Source organism: Neomonachus schauinslandi, chromosome 7 (genome assembly GCF_002201575.2).
Source record: "Neomonachus schauinslandi chromosome 7, ASM220157v2, whole genome shotgun sequence".
Classification (NCBI taxonomy): domain Eukaryota; kingdom Metazoa; phylum Chordata; class Mammalia; order Carnivora; family Phocidae; genus Neomonachus; species Neomonachus schauinslandi.
In genome coordinates this window covers 70495288-70521694 of record NC_058409.1, presented here as the reverse complement: position 1 = coordinate 70521694, position 26407 = coordinate 70495288, and the positions used below count along the sequence as shown (strand labels likewise).

General features: G+C 37.1%; 1 protein-coding gene across 1 annotated transcript in view; it reads left to right on the top strand.

Moving 5' to 3' along the window:
- MCTP1 (multiple C2 and transmembrane domain containing 1) overlaps positions 1 to 26407 on the top strand; it is a 512403-nt gene that overhangs the window by 224592 nt on the left and 261404 nt on the right. Inside the window, exon 2 of the mRNA XM_044916766.1 lies at positions 2480 to 2594. Within this exon, the coding sequence (XP_044772701.1) occupies positions 2480 to 2594 (115 nt within the window). The remainder of the gene's footprint in view (positions 1 to 2479; positions 2595 to 26407) is intronic.

Genomic DNA, 26407 nt, shown 5'->3' with positions numbered 1-26407 from the left:
TAGAAAGTGGTAAATCTATCTATAGTAAATATTTATTAATGGGCTTGTTTATTTTGAAATAATGTATATACAAGAACCTAACAAAAGGCTTGGAACATACTTCGAGCTTTAACAAATGCTTTCTGGATTTGAATTTAAATTTTGCTTATTTTAGACCCACATACAAACTGTTTTTCAAGAAGTTGTTTAGAAGGCCTTGATTGGCTTCCTGTCTTTCCAAGTTGGCATCTTCTGTGTGGTGTGGTGAACAGCTATCACTCTTGCCATTTACATTAGTTACAAGACACCCTACCATAGTTCTGGAAATGTATATTTAAGGGAGAGAACATTTTTTGCCCTCCAAAATTGAAAATTAGTGACATCCAATGTTAGCTAGGATATGGGAAATACGTGTCTTGTATACTTCCAATAGTAATGTGAACTATATAAACTTTTTTGGAAAAATTCATCCTATCAGTGAAATAAAAGTGCAAGTGCTCGTAGTGTCAAGTACCGAAACCAGCTCCCGTGTTCATCAATAGAGAAATAATTGAAGAAATTATGATTACGGTACCCCCACACTGTGGAAAATGATGTACCTTGAAAAAAAAATAGAGAGAGCCATATGTATTGATTAGCAAAGTGCCCGTGACATTTTTAAGTTCAATAAATTGTGAAATAATAGGCAAAATACAGTACTATCTTTTTAAAAGACAAAAACTGAAAACTCAGCCAAAGAAAAATAAACCTATATGTATCTGTGTTTGTACAAGCCCTTCAAAATGTGGAAGGATATACCCTAAATCGTTAGAATCGGTAATGCCAAGGAGGTGGGAAAAGCCGATGTTTGAGAGAAGAGCAAGACAATCATCTCACCTTTGTTGCTCTCTTGTTGAAGGCCGGATCCAAATTAGGGGTAATAGGAATTAAAAGAAAAAGAAGAAGATAGCAGGAGGGGAAGAATGAAGGGGGGGGAATCATTTGAGTGAAGCTATATATGGCCCCCACACAAACCATGAGAGATGATGGACTCTGAGAAACAAACTGAGGGTTCTAGAGGGGAGGGGGTCGGGGGTTGGGTTAGCCTGGTGATGGGTATTAAAGAGGGCACGTTCTGCATGGAGCACTGGGTGTTATGCACAAACAACGAATCATGGAACACGACATCAAAAACTAATGATGTAATGTATGGTGATTAACATAACAATAAAAAATTTTAAAAAAAGACAATTGGGAGATGGAATGGTGGTGGAAAGGGAGTGGATGGGATTTGGCAACTTTGTGCATGTGGTGGAGAGGGAAATGAGGAAGTCAAGGGGAGCTCATTGATTTCTAGCCTGAGCCACTGTGGGAACCACGTAGGAACAGGGGTACCATGAAAAGAAGTGGAATCTTTCTTATTGTTACCAGAGGAGAGATGAGGAGTTTGGGTTATCTGTCAAAGTTGTGCTCCTTCTTATTTTAAATGATAATTGCTCCTATAGAAAAGCTGCTTTCTTGCTCTTGAAGCATGGGGGGAAAGAGCTGCTTTATAATTGTATTTCATATGAACTGTAGAATTAGAAGAGCCAGACCGGCATCTAAATTTTTACCTTATCCATGCATATGATTCCAAAACAAAAGAATATTTCTTTTTGAATTGGAAGAAAAATTATAGGAATTTAAAATCATTTCAATATGTAAAGAAAAGTCAGTTTTCCTATTGTATTCAAAGTGGCATAAAGTATAAAATGTGACCTATACAATTTTTATTGTTTCTTTTGTGTTGTTTTAATATAGCTATTCCCCTTGCAAGTGTTTATTTAACTTAATGCCTGTAAATTAATAGTATATTGTTACTAAAGATATCCTATAGGGGTAGTCTTGCAAAAATGTTTAGTTCTAGAAATAGCTTGTGCACTTTTATTCTACAGAAAGCAGCATTAGAAATTTAGTCCCACTGAGTATTTATTTCTTGCAAATACTGTCAAAATACTGGGTAAATTTATTTCTGTATAATTACATCATATTTTATGCTGGGATTGAAATAGAAATGTGTAATCCATCAGCATGACCCTTTTGCATAGATAAATGAGTCAACACAGTTACCTGAATAAATCACTTTGTCAGCTCACTTGTATGGAAATAAACTGTTCTTGCATACCTTTATTCTCCATTCATCACTGATTGTATTTTTACTTCAGACACTATTCCTATGTAGTCTTCCTTAGTTGAATTATGTGGGGCTACCCATGGGGAATGTTTTTCATATTATATTTGTTATCTTGAATCTGAGTTAAAACAAGAATTCCTATAAGTGCCATGTTTTTATTTTGAGTCTAAAGAACTTCATGAATTTAAAAACCTTCAGAGAACTGGGTGATTATGGCATGGTAATGCACAAGATGATTCCTTTTATTGACTAATTCTTCCAGTTTGAGTGAAGCTATATATGGCCCCCACTAGAGGAAATAGGAAAGAGATAATAAATTTAATATTTTGTATATTTCTTGTTTTTCAGAAAATAAATACTGCTGGAACCAGTAATGCAGATGTCCCCTTGGCTGATCCCGGAATGTACCAGTTGGACATTACATTAAGAAGGGGTCAAAGTTTAGCTGCCCGAGATCGAGGAGGTAAGAACATAAGAACATAACCACCTAGAAACTTATTTTATATGTTTTTGACAAATTTTGTTTTCTTTACGGTTGCTTAAGTGTAAAAAAAAAAATCACCTTTAATATTATAATTTTTAGAAGGTTGGGTTCAGCAATATGGTTTGAAGCTTTATTTACTCCTGTGATCACAGAGAAAGAGGTTATGATGCAAATTCAAAAACTCTGAACTGGTCCTGACCCAAACAGTATGGTCCCTGCTAAACTGCTGACATATTAGACTCTGCCTTATATATTATCAGTGACATAATTGGTTAGTAGATGAGGCACATATTTGGAGCCATATCAGAAGTAACCATTTGGCAGACCTGAAGTTCTTGTTGCTGCATAGATTTGCACAGTTGAATCTGCTGACATTGCAGAATCCAGGACAGACATTTCGCCAAAACTTTGGAGATACCCACCAGTGATTTTTCTGAGGCTTGGTTGGACCGGGCAGTAGTCTCATGGTAGGTCTTTGTAGTCCATGATGAAAGAAGAGACAAGGAAAACACTCTCTAGTTTCTGGTTTCCAAATCTCGAGGCAGTCTCCTGGTGAACTAGCCTGGGCTACATTAGGGATTCCTTGAACCCACATGAGAGGCAGCCCTGGGGATGGATGCTAGGTAGACTGTGGAGCATCCTGTTCACAGTTCAAAATACTAGCTATTCAGAATGTGGAGACCTGAGGGGCCTGACAACCCACAATTCCAATTCCATAGGAAGCTGAATTTGAGTGTAACTCCTCCAACAAGGAAGTAGGGAGAGCCCCTAAGCCTCTAACAAGTGTCAGACAACCTGAAAAATGCTCCTGACATCATGCAGTCTTATTTACCTGCTCCCACCCTATTTGACATCCACATTTAGGGTTTGGAAGGAACCAAATTAGGACTACAGTTTATAATTCTATCTCTTGTCTCTACAAGAATAAAATGGAAAAAATAATTTAGTATAATAGTGGGTTTTTAAAGACTAGAAACTGTACAACTAATAGATTTAATTTTTTAGTGAAAACTAGTGAATGAAGGTATGATTAGAAATGTAGAATTTTAACACACTTAATTTTCAAAATTAGCCATCTCATTAAGTAGTCAAGGACAAGTTTTTATTGAACTGAACTGCTTGTCTCAAAAACAGTTACAATTAGATTAGAGAAAGAAAATAATGCTATTAATACAGTATTATTTGGTTGTATATATGTATACTACATTTTTTAGTTTGAGGAGTACTCTTAATTACATTCTGTTGCATCATTTGATTTAAAACAGAATTGAATCAGCCATCAGGAGATCAAAATTTTAGTCCTAGATATGCCCTCCCAACAATATTAAATACATATGCACATAATTATTTAATACAACATTGTTTGTAATTATAAAATGCCTATACATAGGCGAGGTGGTTAAATAAAATATGGTACATCCACATGATGAAATATTGTGCAGCTATAAAATAAAGAATAAGGAAAATCTCTAGGAATTGTTATGAAAAGAGTTACGGGGGGTGCCTGGGTAGCTCAGTCAATTAAGCATCTGACTCTTTATTTCGGCTCAGGTCATGATCTCAGGGTCGTGGGATTGAGCCCCTCATCAAGCTCCTCACTCAGCAGGAAGTCTGCTTGAGATTGTCTCTCTCCTTCTCCCTCTGCAACACCCCCCCAAATAAATAAACAAATCTTTAAAAAGAAAAAAGATAAGAGTTACAGGATATTATTGACAAGGCAAAGTACAAAAGATTATTGACAGTATAGAATGTAAGAAAGGGGGAGTATAAGAAATTCTGCATTATATGTTCATTTATTCAAAAAGAAATATTGGAAGTAAAATCCAGAAACTAATGAGATTAATAACATACATAATATAGGTAAGAACAGGTGTCAAGAATGAGTGATGGGAATGGGGTAAAAAGGATGAGGAAGTGATTTTTCTCTGAGTAAAACTTGTATAGTTCTAACCCTTTGGTCATGGCAATATTTCAGAACCAAGCTAACTAAATAAATAAGTAAATAATGATTAGGATGTAGGAGGAACCCAAAATTAACGGTAACTATAACCATACCTTAGGGGGATGAGGAATAAAACAACTAAACTAAGTGATCATATGAAACAATATTTGGATTATACACCATAAAACTCAAGACAAAAAAGCACTATACTTGATGTGCTCTAGAGCATGACTACCAATTCTGAAACTACTTAATGTGTATACTGGGACTGAACAAATAAGTAAATATATTGTAGATAATGAGAGCCAGTTTTTCCATTGTTGGAGAAAGAAGTTACAAAAATAGAACAAGGAAAAGCTGCAAAGAACCTTCTGGTTTTACAGGGGCATCAGTATGAACTAATGGTTTTTAATACATATACAGATAGACCAAAATTATAATACATAGAGGTGTGTGTGTGTGCATGTGCGTGTATGTGTTTCCTACATCTATCTGCTGAGAGGGCCTAGAAACAATTGCAAATGTGTAATGACAGAGTAGCAATCGACACAGGTTGGGCCCAGAGTTTGGTTTCTAAATACAATTTTCCCAAGAAAAGTAAGCAGTGCTCCTGGAGAAATGGCTGATTACAGATCTGGGCCAGGGGAAGTGCAAGCGGAGCCTGGAATATTTTGCAGTCCCAGAAAGTAAGGAAGTAATAAAAAATCGATGGCATGATGTCAAAACAACATAGAAGCCAACTTAAAAGAGCTCCCAGGAATCAAAACTTGGACAGTTTCAGCAACAAAATAAATGATGATAATAATGAATTCTAATCCATTGAATAATATGAGTTCATGCTGGTAAGTAAATAACTGAATAAATAAATAAGTGGGAGAGAAGGTGCAGCTTTTCCTAATGGTAGAATTCCAATGAACAAATGTAGAAAGGAAAATAAGAATAGAAAACCACCTTTTAACAAACAACACAGTAACATTTTTCAGGCAAAAATCATCAATTGATGCTAAAATTACATGTGCAAAATTATGATGAGAAATGGGATATTTGCATCATTTCAAAGTATTTCCTAACAATATACATATGAATTACAGAGGAGGAAATAGTAACTTTACAATGGAGAGACTTGGAAGATACCACCTTATCCAAATGTAATGAGAGACAGATATCATGGACCTCCTGATATGATGCACTGAGAAAGGCACATCATTTCTCTGACATTCTCGTCAAAAAATGCATAGAGTCAGTGTGATCATGAGAAAATATCAGACATACTCTGACAATATACGATGCTAGTTATCTGACCTGAGTAGCAGCTGCCCTGTGGACAGGGGGCGCACAACCTCGTCCCACGGTTCCATGTCTCCAGAGTTGTCAGTCTGGATGGCACTGTCCACACACACTGTCTTTCCTACAGCTGCAAATTTCCCTGTGTGGTTGTCTCAGCCACAAAGAGGAATTTTTTGAAGTAGAACAAGAGGGCCATATTCTTTTTTTTTTAAGATTTTTGTTTATTATGTTATGTTAATCACCATACAATACATCATTAGTTTTTGATGTGGTGTTCCATGATTCATTGTTTGCGTATAACACCCAGTGCTCTATGCAATACGTGCAAGAGGGCCATATTCTTAAGAAAAATGGGGAAAAAATATTTTGTGGAAGTGAAGAATATCCACGTGTGTTTAAAATGCAAATTCCAATCCAGCTTCACTGTTTTACTTACTTGGCCTGACATTTATGACTTTTTTATTGAGTAGATATGAGAGGAGATATTTAAACAAAGGAAACAACTTGAGTTAAGTATCAGATTGATTAAAATTTATCTTAGACCCACCTCTGAATGGCAGATGTGTTAAGCATATGACTGGATAGGTCGTATTGGGTGACTTTACACTTGTGAATTTATATACATCCAGGACAGTTAAATGGGGATGGGTAGTTCAAAGTGAGAAAACAAGCTAGGAAATGCTGCAGGCATATGGGAGTATAGTTTTGAGGGCCTGAATTGGGATTATGGATGGGGAAATGGAAAAGGAAAGGAAAATATGAGAGGTGCTTCAGGGGAACGTCTGGTAACATCATGAATGACGGAGCTCAAAAGGACTATTGAGATTTAAGGGTCATGGTACCTGGGAGCCATATGGCTTTTGGAAAAAGGTGAATGTCAGCAAAAATATTTTTATAATGATTAGACCTAGCAGAAATTGTACTTTTATCATTTATTACATCGATGCCCTCACATACTGCCCAGCAAAACCAAAATGGCTATGCCCCCTCTATCCCTTATCACCCTTGCACAGAATAGTGGAATGGGAAAACACTTCACCATCACCACCATCACTAGAATGTTCTTTTCATCTCCAGAATCTTCCTTCATACATAATGGGCATGGAGTTGGGCTCAGCAGTCAAAACTGGCCGTAATTCTTCCCTTTTTTTTTTCTTCACAATGAGAACATTTTATTTTATTTATTTTTTTAAATTTTATTTTATTATGTTAATCACCACACGTTACATCATTAGTTTTTTTTATGTTATGTTAATCACCATACATTACATCATTCATTTTTGATGTAGTGTTCCATGATTCATTGTTTGCGTATAACACCCAGTGCTCCATTCAATACGTGCCCTCTTTAATACCCATCACCAGGCTAACCCATCCCCCTTCCCCTCTCCCCTCTAGAACCCTCAGTTTGTTTCTCAGAGTCCACAGTCTCTCATGGTTTGTCTCCCCCTCCGATTTCCCCCCAGAGAAAGACATGTATCATATGATCTCACTGCTATGAGGAATTGTTAATCTCAGGAAACAAACTGAGGGTTGCTGGAGTGGTGGGGGGTGGAGGGATGGGGTGTCTGGGTGAAGGACATTGGGGAGGGTACGTGCTATGGTGAGCGCTGTGAATTGTGTAAGACTGATGAATCACAGACCTGTACCTCTGAAACAAATAAGACATTCTTCCATTTTTATAACCTTTTTTACAAAACAAGTAGATGACTTCTTGCAATGCTACTGCATTGTGCTAAGTTTTATTGTGTCTATGAACTAGAAACACATGATCTTGAAGAGTATGATGCACATAACTTCAAAGCCAAGCTCCACATTCTATTAGCTATGTGATTTGGAGTGATATGTATAATCTCTCTGCTGCAATTGTAGGGTTCCAGAGTTAGCAAATAAAAATACAAGATACCTCATTAAATGTGAATTTCAGATAAACAACACATTACTTTTAGTATAAATACATCTCATCTAATCCACAGTATAATGAATATATAATAATATTGTACTATAACTATGTAATATGGTATTGCTACAATGACAACATGTGACAATTTATAAATTTAAACATGCCGAACTCCTCAAACTTACACAATATTACATGTCAACTTTATTTAATAAAAAAATAAATAATAAAATTTGTCAAATAAATATATTTTATATAATATTTAAGACATACTTTACTTAAATGTTGTGTACTGTTTATCTGAAATTTCAATTTAACTGAGTTCCTTATTTTATCTGGCAGCCCTGTGACAATCATCATGTCTAGTTATTACTAGAAAAATGCCATTTATATTTTAATTGGATTGGGTTTTTCAGGACCATATTATAATCTATCACATTTGAATGTAATGTCTTGACATGATTATTTGCATTGTTAGAAAAGTAAGAGCAATCTGTGTACTTACATCTGGTGATAGCAATTGCCTACAATTTGATTTCTTGTAATTTGTACCATGGAAGATGTATTAATTTTCTAGGGCTGCTTTAACAATTTAGTGCAAATTTGGTGGCTTAAAACAACAGAAATTTATTATCTCACAGCTCTGGAATCCAGGAGTCAAACAGTCAAAGGTGTGGTAGGGGAACACTCCCTCCAAAGGCTCTTGGGAAGAGTTCTTCCCTGCCTCTTCTAGTTTCTGTTGATTCCAGACATTCCTTGGCTTGTGGCAGCATCACTCTGACCTCTGCTTCCATCCTCACAGGGCATTTCCCTCCGTGTCTCCAAGTCTCCAGTCTCTCCCCACTTTCTTTCATAAGGACAGTCGTTGGATTTAGGGCCCACCCTGAATCCAGGATGATCTCATCTCAAGATTCATACCTGAAGTACATCTACAAAGACGCTATTTCCAAATAAGGTTGCATTCATAGGCATGGAGTTAGGACTTAGACGTATCTTTGGGAGAACCCAAGTCATTCCACTACAGAGGACAACTGATTCTCTTCAAATACTAGGAATAAATTTAAATAATCAAAAAAGTGATCCATATTTTATGTCATCTAAAGAAGGTCTTAGAACTAAAGTAAACTGTGGCAATAACATTTGAATGAGGCATTAGATCATCTGCAGAAAAAAAAAAGTGATCCCTGTGAACTTGTTTATTTTGACTCTATCTATAACAATGTTAGAAGCGCTGTGAATTGTGTAAGACTGTTGAATCACAGATCTGTACCTCTGAAACAAATAATACAATATATGTTAAAAAAAAAAAAAAGAAGAAGAAGATTGCAGGTGGGGAAGAATGGAGGGGGGGAAATCGGAGGGGGAGACGAACCATGAGAGATGATGGACTCTGAAAAACAAACTGAGGGTTCTAGAGGGGAGGGAGGTGGGAGGATGGGTTAGCCTGGTGGTGGGTATTAAGGAGGGCACGTTCTGCACGGAGCACTGGGTGTTATACACAAACAATGAATCATGGAACACTACATCAAAAATGAATGATGTAATGTATGGTGATTAACATAACAATAAATTTAAAAAAAAAAAGAAGTCCCCACACTGAGTAGAGTTAGAGAACTCCAGTCACTCTACTCTGTGAGTCTGATGTGTCACCGCCAAAGAAAGTGTCCAGATGCTCTGAGAACAGTGTTTTCAGGCTGGAGTAAGAATTATAGAAACCTGGGGATGGGAAAGGATCTAGATGGTTTTCCCCTGCAAGCTTCACTTTTCTCACAGTTTAATGAAACCTCTCTAACCAAGACCTTATATCAGTTACAGACAGCCTGATCTGAGGAAATGATTGGAAAGCATTTTTTTCCCAAAATAAATTCAATTTTATAAAACATATTCTGTATTCTAAGTATAAACAAGCCCTTTTCAAGTTGGAGGGCCTGCCAGCAATTTTGTCATTAGATGTAATTTATGAGAACTTTTCAAGAGAGTTATTCTCTGAGTGTGAATTATGCCTCAGGGACGATATTTGGTGTTTACATATATTTCCTCTAATCTTCACAGGGTTGGCTGTAGGGGCAGGTGCCTCCCCAACACATCCACTCATCTTTCGGTGTTAGGATCCTCTTTGGTTTTGACCCTTAGGAATTTCCTCTATGGTAGAATGGCCATATATCCTGGCTTGCCTGGGGGCGGGGTTTTTTTTTTAAACTGTTAATTGGCATAATTGTTAATAGTGGTTCATTTCACTCTCAAAAGGGTCCCCATTCTAAAGACATACTATGTATACTGATGCTTCCTAGAAAAAATTCTAGTCCCATTAAAGTTGATCAGAAAATTAAGTGCTGTAAGCATTCCTTTTTTCCCAGAAGGAGAATGTAATTTGTATCATCAGAGGAAGGTTTGTCTGAGCAGGTTTGTTTTTGTTTTTTTTTTTAAGATTTTATTTATTTATTTGAGAGAGAGAGAGAGAGCGAGAACAGGAACACAAGCAGGGGGAATGGGAGAGAGAGAAGCAGGCTCCCCGCTGGGCAAGGAGCCCGATGCGGGACTTGATCCCAGGACCCTGGGATCATGACCTGAGCTGAAGGCAGACGCTTAACGACGGTGCGCTCTGAGCAGGTTTGAGATGCTTTTTTGGGCAGCTCCTTCTTTAGATTTACAGGCTTTAATGAGCTACTGTGATCAAGAAAAGGTCTGTCATGTTACCTTTTTGGGTTAAGATGGTGAATTGAATATGTTTTTAGTCAATTGGTTTTTTTTACATTTCTTACAAAAGGTGGAATCAGGTATAGCTTGTTTTACCCAATACAGACACAATCACATATATGCCTGTGAAATGTCATTCCTTTCACCAGTTTCCTACTGTTGGGGAATTAAAAAAAAAAATCACATTGACTCAGGGTTTTAATAATAGCTATTTCACATAGTCTATGATCTGAAGTAAAGCTATATATATACATACACACACACACGCACATATATACATATATTTTATACTGTATAAGCTTCTGCAGAATACATACATTCTGTTCTGTTTTTCCTATCTTATTTTCAGAGGTGCAAAAAACATCATTCATTGACATACAAAGATTCCCTTGCTATATGTTAATATAACTAAGGCCATACAATTACTAAACCCTGAGAATGAACTTCTACCTGAGATTTTGTAAATGATTCCAAGACTGCACCTTTGTCCTAGAAAGCTTTTTGCACTGGTCTTAACACTTCATTTATTCTGAGCCAGAGCAAAGGGTTTAGTAGCTCTTCTCCAGGCTGTCTGCAGCGCTGCATACATCAGGGTATTCCTTTCTTCAAAATTCCCAAGGTTGGCCAAGAGGTGACATTCTATACCAAATGAAAATCTGAAACTCCTTAAGACACACAGCAACTACTACACCCATCTCCCGAAAAGACTCTGAAGGTGATGTTTCCAATATATGAAATACAGTCCTATCACACCTAACTAAATAGTATTTGCTTTTAAATGTGCTATTTCTTATATTATTATGGCTACAGATTTACTTTGCTTAATTATATTTAGTTAGAAGAAGGACCAACTCTTATTGAACCTTTGCCAATAACTGCATGCCATGAAAAGTAAAAGGACCCAGGAAAGGCAGTGTGTTCAACATCTGATGTTGTTCTCAGGAGTGTATCAACAAGGTCAATCAATATGCATCATATTTCCTTCAGAATCTGCATAGACTTTGCCAGTGGTGGGTTTTTTGGAAATATGATTTTATTTTCTCTAGATGAATTTGATTTAGAATAAACCTAATTTAATTCAGCATCTGTTAACAGAATGATGATTTTAAGCTTAAGTCATTTTAAAAGTGTGTCTCTGAGTTCCATTTATTAGACATTGTCCTCAATTCACCAGAGGTTAGCTTATATTCGTGGCTTTCCATATTTAGGCTTCTTACAAATTATGTTCCTTCTCAATATAAGCATAAAGGAAATTTTATGTGTTCTTGCATCTTGATGTATTGTGCCCATCAAGAGAAATATTCTCAGGAATTTAGTTATATACTCCCTGAAATTGGATCATATGAAATATACAAAATTACCCTTTCCACAAATTTTGAAATGTCAAATTGGCACAGCAGCCCAATTAAGAATGAGTGTACATTTTTGGTACACCTGTTTGGTATAGCCAAACCTTATAAGGTTATAGGCCCATTGATTAAGATTATTTTAAAAGAGGGCATTCCTTCTAATTAGCACTAATTTAATCTTCTAAATGTGGGGTTGAGAGGAGGAGACTAAAGGAGCTTTATCATGTGCTTCTTATAAAATAAGCCATTAAAAAAAATACCAATATTTATAGGAATATTTAAAACAGTGTCTGTTCACTTTCCCAAGATCCTATTTCTTCTGCTGCTGATTTTGGTAACCTACTTGGTAATCTACTTTCACAAAATCATCTGTCTTTGGAGCAAAACAGTTCTGTAAATCCCAACTTTTAAGTCCCCTGGGACAGTTGATGAGGTATTTACTCATGGTGGCAGTTTCAGCTTACATTTAGAAACCTGCACCCATGGGCTGATTCTTAGCAGCCTCAATAGTCATTGCCATCAAGTTCTGGGACTTAATGTGTCATTTTCCAGAAGATGTCTAGTCTTTAGCTTACAGTAGGGACCTTGAGACAAGCATGAGGGGAGAACAGAGGCCACCAGTTGATGACATACTGAATATCACATACTTACGTGATAAGTTTATTATAGAAACCAATCATGTCAGTATAGAAGACAGTAGAATCCCCTACTGGAAGTGATAACATAAGCAACTGGGGGTAACTATAATTTAGGTGATGATTACCCTGAGGGGAAAAATGTTTTATGGACAACAAAGACATTGGCAAATTTCCAAAGCCTTACTTACAATCAGTACAGTACTGTGTGTGCCAAAATCATCTCCAATTGATAAAAGTATTTTAAAACTACAAATAAAATCTTCCTAGAAGTCAATTTATTGACATCCATTGTGTCATGTGCATGACTACGAACAGGCCTCCCCTTACCCCAATAGGGCATGTAATAGCATATTGAAGAATAATACTTTATCATCTAAACAAAATGGGCCTTGGCTAAGTTAAGTTTTCTTTTTGTTTTGAAAACTTTTCCCTATCCCAAAAACAATATCCCATGCCCAGTATGACCTTTAGGTTCAGCTGAACATCAGGCTCACAAGGCTATCCAAGGCCTTACTTGATACCTCTTCAGGAAGATACAGGGAAGGGACCACAACTCAACAACAGGATAGCATCAGCTATCCCTTGTTGCTGTCCCTGTGGCAACCCCCACAGCCATCTGGGAGTTGTCTTCCTTGGCCCGCCAGGTAACACAGGGCAGGTGAAGAAGACAAGATCACACTGAGCAGGCGTGAGAACCACTCTGGTATAAATGCCTCATTTCTCACAGGAGCCAGTATCTCTTATAACTACTTCATAGATGTAGCTTTTTTTTTTTTTAAGATTTTATTTATTTGAGAGAGAGAGAGAGCATGAGCCCAGGTGGGGTGCGGGTGGTGGGCAGAGGTAGAAGGACAAGCAGACTTCCCGCTGAGCAGGGAGCCTGACTCAGGGCTCGATCCCAGGACCCCTGGGATCATGACCTGAGCTGAAGGCAGATGCTTAACCGACTGAGCCACCCAGGTGCTCCGTAGACGTAGCTTTTTATGGACATGCCCAGTTACAAGAATCGTTACACTCAGGGAAGCAAAAAGATACAGCTTCTGTTCACGTGTTTCTATTTCTCTCACGCCAGATGAAATCCGCCAACTAGGAGATCATTTTTACCATTTGCTGCCTAGCAACATAGTTGACATACTATCTATTCAGTTTAGCAGAGAAAGAGAGTAGCTGAAGGTCATATTCTCAAGAAGAAGGGGCAAGCATTGAGAAAATTAAGAAAGTACAGGGTATTCCCCTTGTGCCTAATTGTACCAGACAGTCCCTCCTTGCTCGTAAGTGCCCAGGAAGGGGTTCAAGGCGAGGTGATTCCAAGCCTTTGGAGCTACCTAGGAGCTGCTTAGGAAACACCAGAGTCAGTATAAAAACACCTTGTCAGTTTTATTAGTCTGAATTTAGGACCTGACCCTGGAGAAGAGCAAAATCAAAAGAATTTTTGCACTGACACACAAGTACTCAGAAAGGTTGAGAAGTAGCTACAGCGTTACCCGTGTTATTAACCAAAGTAACAGCACTTTATAGCAACCATAACAACAAAGGTAGAAGAACAAATCATTTAGCTGTTTTAAGTTGTCTAGACATGACCACCCCTTACTATTCTTTGTTTGCCTTTTTTTTTTTTTTAAACAAGTGACCATGGTCATAAACTACTCAAAGCAGAATAAAAGCAGACCCTTTTTGAGAGATGTGTTCAGTTTGGGTGAGGCAAACCTTCCATCTATCCAGAAAGTCAGTCATGTTTTACTACCTTGTGTTGAGAACAGACTCTATATTCAGTGACCATTTCTCTTTCTGAATTACCAGTCCTCTATTACACAAAGCTTTTTAATGAATAATTGTATTTAGTTTTTTTTTCAAATTATGTTTATTGAGGTATAATTTACATAGAGTACAACTTCCAGTTTGATGAGTTTGACAGAAAAATACAGTCATAACTAGCACCAGACCAAAAACATAGAACATTTCCATCACCTCAGGAAGTTCCTTTATGATCTTTTGTGGTTGATTTTCTCCTTACACTTCTGGCAACAATTGATCTGGTATCTGTATAAAACAATTTTAAATTTCCTCAATATGTATGTATCTTAAATATACATATATATGAAATGATAGGTGATATATTTTAGAGATTGAATATAATTTTGTAAAGCATAAGACATTGTTTATACTGCATTGATGTTATCCTTATAATTTGAATGCTATTTACATTTCAAATATATTTACATGTTGACAAAATATGTAAATAAAAACTACTCAGTGACCCTGATGGAAACTATGGACTCTAAGTGATAATGATGTGTCAGTGTAGATTCACTGATACGAATGTACCACTGTTGTGGAGGATGTTGATAGTGAGGAACGCTAGGCATGTGTTGGGAGCAAAGAGTATAAAGAACTCTCTGTACTTTCCAGTCAACTTTGCTATGAAACTAAAACTTCTCTAAAAATCAAAGTCTATTTTAAAAAAAACAACACTACTTTGTGGAGATAAAGTATCTTTGCTCTGTCTCCATTTTAATTTAGCTTAAGTATATAAAATAATACAGCTATGGTGGATACTAAAAACTTACTGGAACTGTAAAATTTTATTCAAGGAAGAATCCAATGGAATAGCATGCAGCATTGTCTGAAGTTTAAAACAACTATACTTTAATCACTAATTATTAGGGAAATACAAATCAAAACCACAATGAGTTATCACCTTACACCTGTCAGAATGGCTGCAATAAAAAAGATAAGGAATAGGGGCGCCTGGGTGGCTCAGTTGGTTAAGCGACTGCCTTCAGCTCAGGTCATGATCCTGGAGTCCCGGGATCGAGTCCCGCATCGGGCTCCCTGATCAGCAGGGAGTCTGCTTCTCCCTCTGACCCTCCCCCCTCTCATGCTCTCTCTATCTCATTCTCTCTCTCAAATAAATAAATAAAATCTTTAAAAAAAAAAAGATAAGGAATAAATGTTGGGAAGGATGTAGAGAAAAAGGAACCCTGGCACACGGTTGGTGGGAATGTAAATTGGTGCAGCCACTGCGAAAAATAGTATGAAGTTTCCTCAAAAAATGAAAAAATAGAACTACCATATGATGCAATAATTCCACTACTGGATATTTACTTGAAGAAAACCAAAACATAATTCAAAAAGATATATGCACCCGTATGTTTATTGCAGCATTATTTACAATAGCTAAGATATGGAAGTAAATAGATGAATGAATGAATAAACATGTGATATACATCTATAATGAAATACTACTCAGCCATAAAAAAATGAGATCTTGTCATTTGTGACAACATGGATGGACCAAGAGGATATTATGCTAAATCAGACAGAGAAAGACAAATACCGTGTGATTTCATTTATACGTGGAATCTAAAAAACAAAACAAAGAAACAAACAGATGCTTAAATACAGAGAACAACCTGGTGGTTGCCAGAGGGGAAGTGTGTGGGAAAATGGGAGAATATATAAAGGAGATTAAGAAGTATCAACTTCCAGTTATAAAATAGATAAGCCATGGAGATGAAAACTACAGCATAGGGAATTTGTTGATAATATTGTAATAATGTTGTTTGGTGACAGATGGTGACTACACTTATGATGACCCCTGAGCAATAGAATCATTGAATCAATAGGGTGTTATACCTGAGACTAATATAACACTGTATGTTCATTATACTTCAATAAATAACATACATACAAGAACATAATACAAGAAAACAAAGAGATAGAAATTCTGCAACTGGGATTGAGAGACGTGGGAAAAGAATAATAAATCTAATTTAGGAATTTCCATGAGAATAGAGGAGAAGAAATAGTTGCTGAGTTAATGGATGATAATTTTTCAATTCCGACAAAGGATATAAATCCCTAAGTACCCAAAACATGACTTATAGCAAGCTTGATAAATAACAGAACTCTGGATCCAGATACATTATAGTAAAACTCCAGAACACAAAAGCAAAAATATTTTAAGAGCAGGTTAAGAGAAAAAAAGATCTACATATGAATGACAGTTTGACTGCAGATTTCACAACAATGACTTGGGTTAGAAAACATAGTTATCAATAATCTCTTTGAAGGGCTGAAAGAACCTATCAATCTGAAATTAGAACATAATTGTCCACTTTGAGTTATCTACCTAGCAAAATAATCTTCCAAGATTGAAGTCAGAATAAAGCTATTTTGTAATTAGTATCTGAGAGAATTTGCCACTGTCGAGCTTCACCGAAAGAGCTTCTGAAAGATTACTTCAGGAAGAAGAACCTCAGATGTGAGATCTAGTGAGTAACAGTGAGCAAAGGAATTGGTAAACCTACAGGTAACATTAAATAAACATGATTTATATGAAGTAAAAATTGTTATAATGTCTTGTGTGATTTTTAAAGGACTAAATGAAAATACTGGGTAACAATTTATGAGTCAGGAGTGGAGGATTTGGAAATATTCTACAATGGGATGTAATGAGCACTGGGTGTTATATAAGACTGATGAATCACTGAACTCTGCGGCTGAAACTAATAATACACTATATATATGTTAATTAATTTAAATTAAAAAATGAAAAGAAAAAATATTCTACAGACTGTATTACTCAGCAGGGGAGCAGGTATGAACTTCAGAATTGTTGATGTATGGAGGCATGTTAAACTTGTCAAGAATAACTAGTAAATGAATGGAAATAGAATGTAGACCTGGGGCACCTGGGTGGCTCAGTCGGTTAAGCATCTGCCTTCAGCTCAGGTCATAATCCCAGGGTCCTGGGATAGAGCCCCGCATCTGGCTCCCTACTCAGCAGGGAGTCTGCTTCTGCCTCTGCCCCTCCCCGCTGCTTGTGCGTTCTCTCTCTCTCCCTCTCTCAAATAAATAAATAAAGTCTTTAGAAAAATGTAGACCTTAAAAATTTGCAGAGGTAAAATGAAATTTAAAAAATACAAGAACAAAAAATCCCGTATTTTTTAAATGAAGATACTACTTATTCTAATTCAGTTTAATTGCATACATATTTATATCCACAGTCTTAAATTTTAGTGATAATCTACCTGTTCTGTAAGACAAGTGTACAGATTTTCCAGTTAATTAGACCTATTATAAAATCAATCTGATTTACATTAATTGTTATGTTATATATCTTGCTCTGATACAAAGAGAACACATTTAGCTGTCTCTTTAGCCAAATTTAACAAACAATTGAAGTCTTTCAACTATTTTTGGTGATCAAGCAAATTAAGAGTCCTCAATTAAGTCAACTTAAAGAACTTTTTTAATCAGATAAAGGGCTAGTATCCAAAATCTATAAAGAACTCATCAAACTCAACACCCAAAGAACAAAGAATCCAATCAAGAAATGGGCAGAAGACATGAACAGACATTTTTCCAAAGAAGACATCCAAATGACCAACAGACACATGAAAAAGTGCTCAATATCGCTCGGCATCAGGGAAATCCAAATCAAAACCTCAATGAGATACCACCTCACACCAGTCAGAATGGCTAAAATTAACAAGTCCGGAAACGACAGATGTTGGCGGGGATGCGGAGAAAGGGGAACCCTCCTACACTGTTGGTGGGAATGCAAGCTGGTGCAGCCACTCTGGAAAACAGTATGGAGGTTCCTCAAAAAGTTGAAAATAGAGCTACCATATGATCCAGCAATGGCACTACTGGGTATTTACCCCAAAGATACAAAAGTAGGGATCCGAAAGGGTACGTGCACCCTGATGTTTATAGCAGCAATGTCCACAATAGCCAAACTGTGGAAAGAGCCAACATGTCCATCAACAGATGAATGGATAAAGAAGATGTGGTATATATATATAATGGAATGTTATGCAGCCATCAAAAGGAATGAGATCTTGCCATTTGCAACAACGTGGATGGAACTGCAGGGTATTATGTTGAGCGAAATAAGTCAAACAGAGAAAGACATGTATCATATGACCTCACTGATATGAGGAATTCTTAATCGCAGGAAACAAACTGAGGGTTGCTGAAGTGGGGGGTGGGGTGGGAGGGACAGGGTGACTGGGTGATAGACACTGGGGAGGGTATGTGCTCTGGTAAGCGCTGTGAATTGTGCAAGACTATTGAATGTCAGATCTGTACCTCTGAAACAAATAATGCAATATATGTTAAGAAAAAAAAAGAAGAAGATAGCAGGAGGGGAGGAATGAAGGGGGGGAAATCAGAGGGGGAGACGAACCATGAGAGATGATGGACTCTGAAAAACAAACTGAGGGTTCTGGCAGGGAGGGGGGCGGGAGGATGGGTTAGCCTGGTGATGGGTATTAAAGAGGGCACGTTCTGCATGGAGCACTGGGTGTTATGCACAAACAACGAATCATGGAACACTACATCTAAAACTAATGATGTAATGTATGGGGATTAACATAAGAATAAAAAATAAATAAAAACTTAAAAACTTTTTTATAACTGCTTAATATTTATTTACCAAGTAATACTAACTATCTTTAACTCTTGGTTTAAAATCTTAAAAGACAAAAACTTTTCTTAATTAAGGCTGTGCCATTAGCATAATTTTTGTTCTTTACCTTATCTTAGTGACCAAGACACCCATGAACTAAAACTCTGCCATTCCCTTTGAGCACTTTTTTTCTTCCATTTATGTGGAGGGAGGTTTTGAGACTCCTTATTCTAAATTTATGTGCATCTGTTTATCTCAAAGCCAATCAAAATATGAGCTCTATTAAATTTGAGATATTGACGATACAATCTTGTTGATTTCCCTCTGGAGGCAGGCAAAGATACCTTGTCAAAAAAAATATCATGTGTTAACATTGTTTAGGGGATAGCTCTTTTGCCCTTGGGATAAAGTTATCTTGCTCAATTGTTTGTTTTGTCTTTTTAAAATTAGAACTATTTCTGGGGCACCTGGGTAGCTCAGTCAGCTGAGCACCCGAGTCTTGCTTTCAGCTCAGGTCATGATCTCCTGGTCCTGTGATCAAGCCCTGCAATGGCTCCATTCTTGTTCCCTCCCCTTCTGCTCCTCCCCCTGCTCGCTCTCTCTAAAATAAGTAAGATCTTTAAAATTAAAATAATAATAATAGTAATAAAATCAAATTAGAACTATTTCCTTAGTTCACTCTCTGCAAGGAAAGTACACCTTTCTTTTTCAAGTTCTTGTGAAATTAGCAATCAGATTCTCGCTTCTCCTTTCATTTTTTAAGTAGACTTACTCCTTTAGCTGCATGTTCTTAAAATGTGCATAACCACCCTTAATTTTTATTTTTATTTATTTTTTATTTTTTTTTTAAAGATTTTATTTATTTATTTGAGCCAGAGAGAATGAGAGAGAGAGAGAGAGAGAGCGTAGGGTCAGAGGGAGAAGCAGGCTCCCTGCCGAGCAGGGAGCCCGATGCGGGACTCGATTCAGGGACTCCAGGATCATGACCTGAGCCGAAGGCAGTCGCTTAACCAACTGAGCCACCCAGGCGCCCCGCCACCCTTAATTTTTAGAGATGCTCTTAAAAAATGGGCAGGTGTGGGTATAGAGCAGTGGTTCTCAGTTTGGTCCCCAGAAGAGCAGCACCAGTATCACTTTGGAACTTGCAAATCTTTGGGCCCCCACCCCAGACACCCACTGAATCATAAACTCTGAGTGTGGGGCCCATTCATGTGTGTTTTAAGAAAACTAGGTGATTCTGATGCATGCTCAAGTTTGAGAACCATTCATATAAATGTCCTAAGAATCCCACTGGCCACACACACACACACACACACACGCGCACACACACACGCAATCACTTACAGTCACACTCGGAAAATCACCCCACTAACTGCAATTGTTAAAAAGCCCAACATCAACCAAGTAAATTTGAAGATCTAATCGGCTTTATTCAACAATTCATGAATCAGGCACCATCCTATCTAGCAAGTAGAGAGCTGTTCTGAGGAGTTGTACAAAATAGAAGATTTTTATGGGAAGGAGGGTGGGGCAAGAAGTTATTAGCAAAAGAAACGATCGTTTCACCCAGGACCTCTTTTGGGGGGAAAGGAAACAGCAGGGTTTCTATCATGCCTAGGGCCACACAAGTGCCGAGTGGGAAATTTCAGATTCACTCTTAAAAGGTCACATTCCTGGAGTAGGTTGAAACTATATCACCACCAACCACATTATTATTAGCATGATATTAACTGAAGTGTTATTGGTTAAATTAGTGAATATTTCTGAATGAGAGCTGCAAGAACTTTTTTTCCCATTATTTTTATTTAGTATTATATATTCTAATTGGTTCTGGCATTCAGCTTTAGATTTTTTGTTTTTTAAGGATTTCTCTTTTATTCAATTTATGCTGTTGACAGTCTGCTTGTTGTATATTTTTGTACTATTTATTCCAGCACCAACGACCACTGTGCCTCATAGGGAAAGAAAAGCAGGGTTCTTGCTAAGAATTGAAAAAGGCAATTGCTTTTGTGATGCTGAGGATATTTCTCATACTTTTTTTTCTGACTTTTAAAAGCACAAAGCTTGTATTTTCTCCTTAAATACCATGCTCATATTTCCTTAATCATGTTGGGATTGAATTTGGAGATCATTAAAAGGTAATTCTGGAAAGGAATTTATCAGTTTTCAAGATGTCAAGAAAAATAAAGCTAGAGAAAGCAATTCGTACTTCAGAGTATTTAAAGTTACTTGAAATTTATTTTTACTGATTTCAGTTTCACTATTCTGATTCAGTAACCTTGAGAAACAAAAATGTTCTTTACTGTTATGAATAATAGATGTCATAGAGGAAGTCAATAGGTTTTTCTTTTTACTCCATCACATGTATCAAAAAATCAGTAGAGAAAAAGGGCCAACACATCTCAAATGGATAATTATTACTCTTGAAATATATTGATGGAGAGTATCAGTAATGGAAAAAACTGAACAAGGTTAACATTTTAATTTTTCACAAGAACATAAGGAATTGTTCTTAAAATTTTATTGGCAAAAATAAGAACATTTTAGGTTTACCATTGCTTAATAGTGCATGTAATATCACTTCATAGATTTCACACTTGTGATACACTGATGAGGCTCCTTCTTCCTATGCTTTGATGTATAATTAGGTGTCATGCTTGGGGGTGAATGGTAGGATCTGGTTTATGGCCTTGTGAAGACAAAGCATTGCACACACTGCTTTTAAAAAGTCCAGCATAATTGGTAGGAAGAGTAATAGGGGAAGTCCCTGGGGAAAGCGACCTGGCCCATGCCAAGGAGGGCCTCAGGTTGGTAAAATTCTGTAATTTATCGGTGCTTTGGGTCTTTACCTGGAGAGCCTGTGATGAGATCTGGAAAACAGTAAATTATGCAATGAACCAATGTCTGTTCTAATTTCATGTTTACATTTGTGTACATCTTGATCAGTTCTAGTCCAAGAAACTTGGAATTAAGACATGTGGTGTAAGCAGAATTAAATTGACCTGAAATGATCCATGTCCTTGTATTAATTCTCTCCCTGTTAGCATGGGTGGAATCTGTGGGTATGAGGGGATATCATGCCTGTGATTATGGTATATTATGTTATACAGCAAAAGTGAAGGGATTTTTTGCAAATTTAGTAAATGTTTCCAGTCAATTGACTTTAAGTTAATCAGTTAAGGTTTATGAACTTTAAGTTCGTAACTGAACTAAAACTAAAGTTCAACTATAACTAAAGTTCAACTGAACTTTAAGTTCAGTTTAGGAATATGATCTTTGGTGAGCCTGGCCTAATCAGCTGAGCCCTCTAAAAGGAACTGGAGCCCTCCCTGAGATAATGAGACCCTACTGCTGACCTTGAAGAAGCAAACAGCCATGTTGTGAACTAACAATAGAGAGAAATGACTTCTAAGAGCCAAGGGCTTCAGCCTTACAACTGCAAGGAACTGAATTCTACCAACAACCAAAAGATTACAAGGTCCAGATCAGAGCTCAGCCCAGCTGACACCTTGATTGCGCCTTCTGAGGCCCTGAGCAGAGCTCCCAGTTAAGCCAAACCTGACTTACAGAAACCTCAAGACAACAAATGTGTGTTGTTTAAGTCATTATGTTCATGGTAATTTGTTACACTGTAAGAGAAAATGAATACCCGGTCTAAGTTAAAAAGAGACAAAAGGGATCTTCTTTGTCTTTCCACCCAGAGTGTCCATCAGCTTTCCTGGAAAATATTACTAAAAAAAAACACTCTCTGAGCCATTGGACTTAATCAAATCTTAAATAGTTTCCCTTAATGAGGTTAGAAGGTAGAGAACCAAATAAATGAACATACGAAATTACCAGATGCCAAGTTGTTTTCAAAAACCTATTTCCAAAAACCATTTTTACAACATCCAATGCACAAAATTGCTAAAGAGCACTTTCATTTTACTAAAGCATTAGCATTTGGAAAATATATTCATTAATTCTTGAGATAGCAATCATTTGAATGCAATAGAAATCAATTGTCACATTTCTAAGAGGAAATGGAGAGGTTAGGGAAGATTGAAATGACTCAGAAGATACGTGCTATTCTGTGAAGACTTGTAAATCAGCCCAGAAAAAAGCAAAAGGCCTCAATATCTTTTAACATTAAGGTATTTTTAAAAGCTATATCTCTATCTCAAGAATAAATGTTAATATAAACCTTCAGTGCTTTTAATATCTATGAAAAGTAGATTTGCCTTAGCTTGGAAGAAACTACTTTAATAAATTTATATGGCAACAACTTTAACAAAAATAAATAAGTTGAAATATAAAAATAAACACACAGCACTGGCCTAGGAGGACAATACTGCTGGAATTTGAATGGAATTCTTTGGCTTCTGCAGAGCTCGTCACAATGTACAGTGTCTCTGTCAAACAGGATCAATGTCTCTGACAGTAGCAAAAAGAAAATCAAGTTTTTTGGACTTTATAATTTTACTTACTTTCATAATGAGAATGTAATTAAATGGGAGAGGCTTAAGCCAACAGAGCAAGCCCATAAAACTCCCTGTGAAAACCCACACTCAGCATTAAGAAGCTTTCTAGGCAGTCTTACATTTAACAGGGAAAGCTTTTAGGCTTTCAAGGAGTCATGAATGTGACTTATCAAAAATAGTGCACTACGTCCTAAACACAAATAATGGCATGTAGCTCTTATTTTCTATGCATACACATTAAGTTATTTGGTCAGTTTATGCAAATGGTCTTGGAGACATCCTGAGGAAGTCCCAAGGTATACCCTGAACTACTCCATCATTAAAAGACTTCTGTTGTGCTCTTTTGCCCCTGAAATTTTTTTTTTTTTGAGATTCTATTTATTTGTCAGAAAGAGAGAGAGAGCACAAGCAGGGGGAACGGCAGGCAGAGGGAGAAGCAGGCTCCCCGCCGAGCAGGGAGCCTGATGCGGGGCTTGATCCCAGAACCCCGGGATCACGATCTGAGCTGAAGGCAGACACTTAGCCAACTGAACCACCCAGGCGTCCCTTGCCCCTGAATTGTTATTCTCTGTTCCAACCTAAGACAGATTCTATTTTCAGTTTGTACTCCCTTTTGAAACTCTATAAATAATGCCTTTTGCAGAGTTGGTCTTCAGCCTAAGTCAGAACTCCTCAGAACACCAGAGATATGAAAAGGAACACAGAAAAGCACAAAGTGCACAAGTGTTAAAAATTCATATCCGTGAACGTTTACTGAGCAGCTAGCCGGCGCAACACCTAGCACGTTGCCAATTATAGGAAGCCACTGGGTTCTGCAGCTCGGCAGCCCTGCAAAGTCCTGTGTCGGTAGTGATACAGACGACGGTGGTGCTGGTGGTAATTGCAACTGTCAGTTAGAGAATATGTAGTATACAATAATAACTGTATTTTTCTGATTGCTTTGTTATGGCATCTTAGCCTGCTAGCTAATACACTTACACTCTTTTTAATATAAAGAAGGCTTTTATTAGGTTCAAGTAAGTTTCCTTCTGGCTTTTTAATTTTTTTTTATTTCTCTGCCTATACCATAAATATAATTTTCAAGGTAGACTCATTAGTTTTCCATTGCTTTGTAACTAATGTCCACAAGTTTAGCAGCTTAAAATAATACCCATTTAGTAGTTCACAGGTTCTGTAGGTCAGGAATCTGGGCTCGGCATGACTGGGTTATCTGCTCAGAGTCTCACAAGGTTAAAATCAAGGTGTCGGCTGGGCTGAACTCTTTTCTGGAGCTCAGGGTCCACTTCCAAGTTTATTCTATTTATTTATTTATTTATTTATTATTATTTATTTATTTGTTTATTTATATTCTTATGTTAATCCCCATACATTACATCATTAGTTTTAGATGTAGTGTTCCATGATTCATTGTTTGTGCATAACACCCAGTGCTCCATGCAGAATGTGCCCTCCTCAATACCCACCACCAGGCTAACCCATCCTCCCACCCCCCTCCCCCCCATCCAAGTTTATTCTTGGTACTGGCAGAATTCATTTCTTTGTGGCTACAGGACTAATGCCACTCCCTTCTTGCTCTCTGCCAGTCAGGGTTTTCTTTCAGCTGCTAGAAGCTAGTATCAGGTCATTTCCATATGGCCCCCTTTATCTTCAATCCAGCAATAGCACATCAAATAACCCTCATGCTTCAAATGTGACTTTCTGCTACCAAGTAGAGAAAACCCTGTGCTTTTAAAGGAAATTAGATGAAATTAGGTCCACCCTGACAATCTCCCTTTTGGTGAACTCAGAGTCAACTGATTAGTAACCTTAATTACATCTGCAAAATCCCTTCTGTCCTATAAGCAGCACAATCACAGATATGAGATCTCATCATATTCACAGTCCAGGGATTGGGATGAGAAATCCTGGGGGTACATTTCAGAATTCCTCCTACCCCAGCAGGGAGAACATTTACCACCAGCGTCCAGTAATGACTGTCTCATGATGTGCTAAGCAGACCATTAACGTTGAATGAATTCTCATTGTCTTAAATATGATAGTCTAGTGATGAATGTTGGTTGTCAAATCTATTTTATTTTTATACTAATATCAAAATAAGATAATATTGACATCAACAGGAGTCATGACAGAATCTGAATATACTCTATATTCAATTATATTGTATTAGATATAAGTTAGAAATCTAAATTTTAAAGGATGTAGTGTAGACACGAAGATGAGAAGTATAAAAATTCACATTTGTTTTACATTCGTTATTAACATTTAGGCTGCCTTTGTCAAAATATTTCAGACCGGCTGGCTTAAATTTAAAAATTACTTTGAGTAACTGAAGAAAACAATATACTTGCCCTTTTATAATTGGCCCTTTGAGTACATCCTATTTTTCAGGTGTTGGTGTATTCTCTAATCAAAGACTGGTCTTTTGACATCAGACAAGGCAATCTTAAATGATTTTAGTGTACTTATTCACTTGCTCTTCTGTTTTAACTCACTTAAAGAAAAACTCCAAGTCCTTACCAAGGTTCTGTAAGGCCCCACAAAATCTGTTGTTTCAATAAGCTCTGATTTCATCACCTCCCACTCACTTTCTAGGTCACTCACTCCATCCATACTAGAATTCTTCAGAGCCTCCATACTTGTTGCTTCCTTTGCCTGAAATGCTTCCTTGTTGCTTCAGGTTCCTTTTCAAATGTTTCCTTACAGGGCAGGTTTTCTGTTGGCACCCTGTCTAAAATAGGAGGCCCCTCTGATCACCATCCCTTTACCCGGGGCTTTATGTTGTTGCATGGACCGATCACCACATAACATATTACCCCCCACCTTCTTAGCAGTTTACCTCCCCTAGAATGAAAGCTCCTTGGGAATAGAGACTTAGTTTTCTGTTCTGCTGAATGCCCAATGCCTAGCACATAATAGACACACAGTAAATATTGAAAGCATGAATGTATTTCAGAAAAGGAAAAGTATACCAGCTGGGGAATTCATTCACTCTGCAAACCAGCTCAAATCTTTTATTAGGAAAAAGCCCTGCCTTCATTTAAAAAGTACCAGAATATTAATGGAAGTGAAAAAAATAGCAAGTTTGGCAGAAAGGCAGAAGGCAG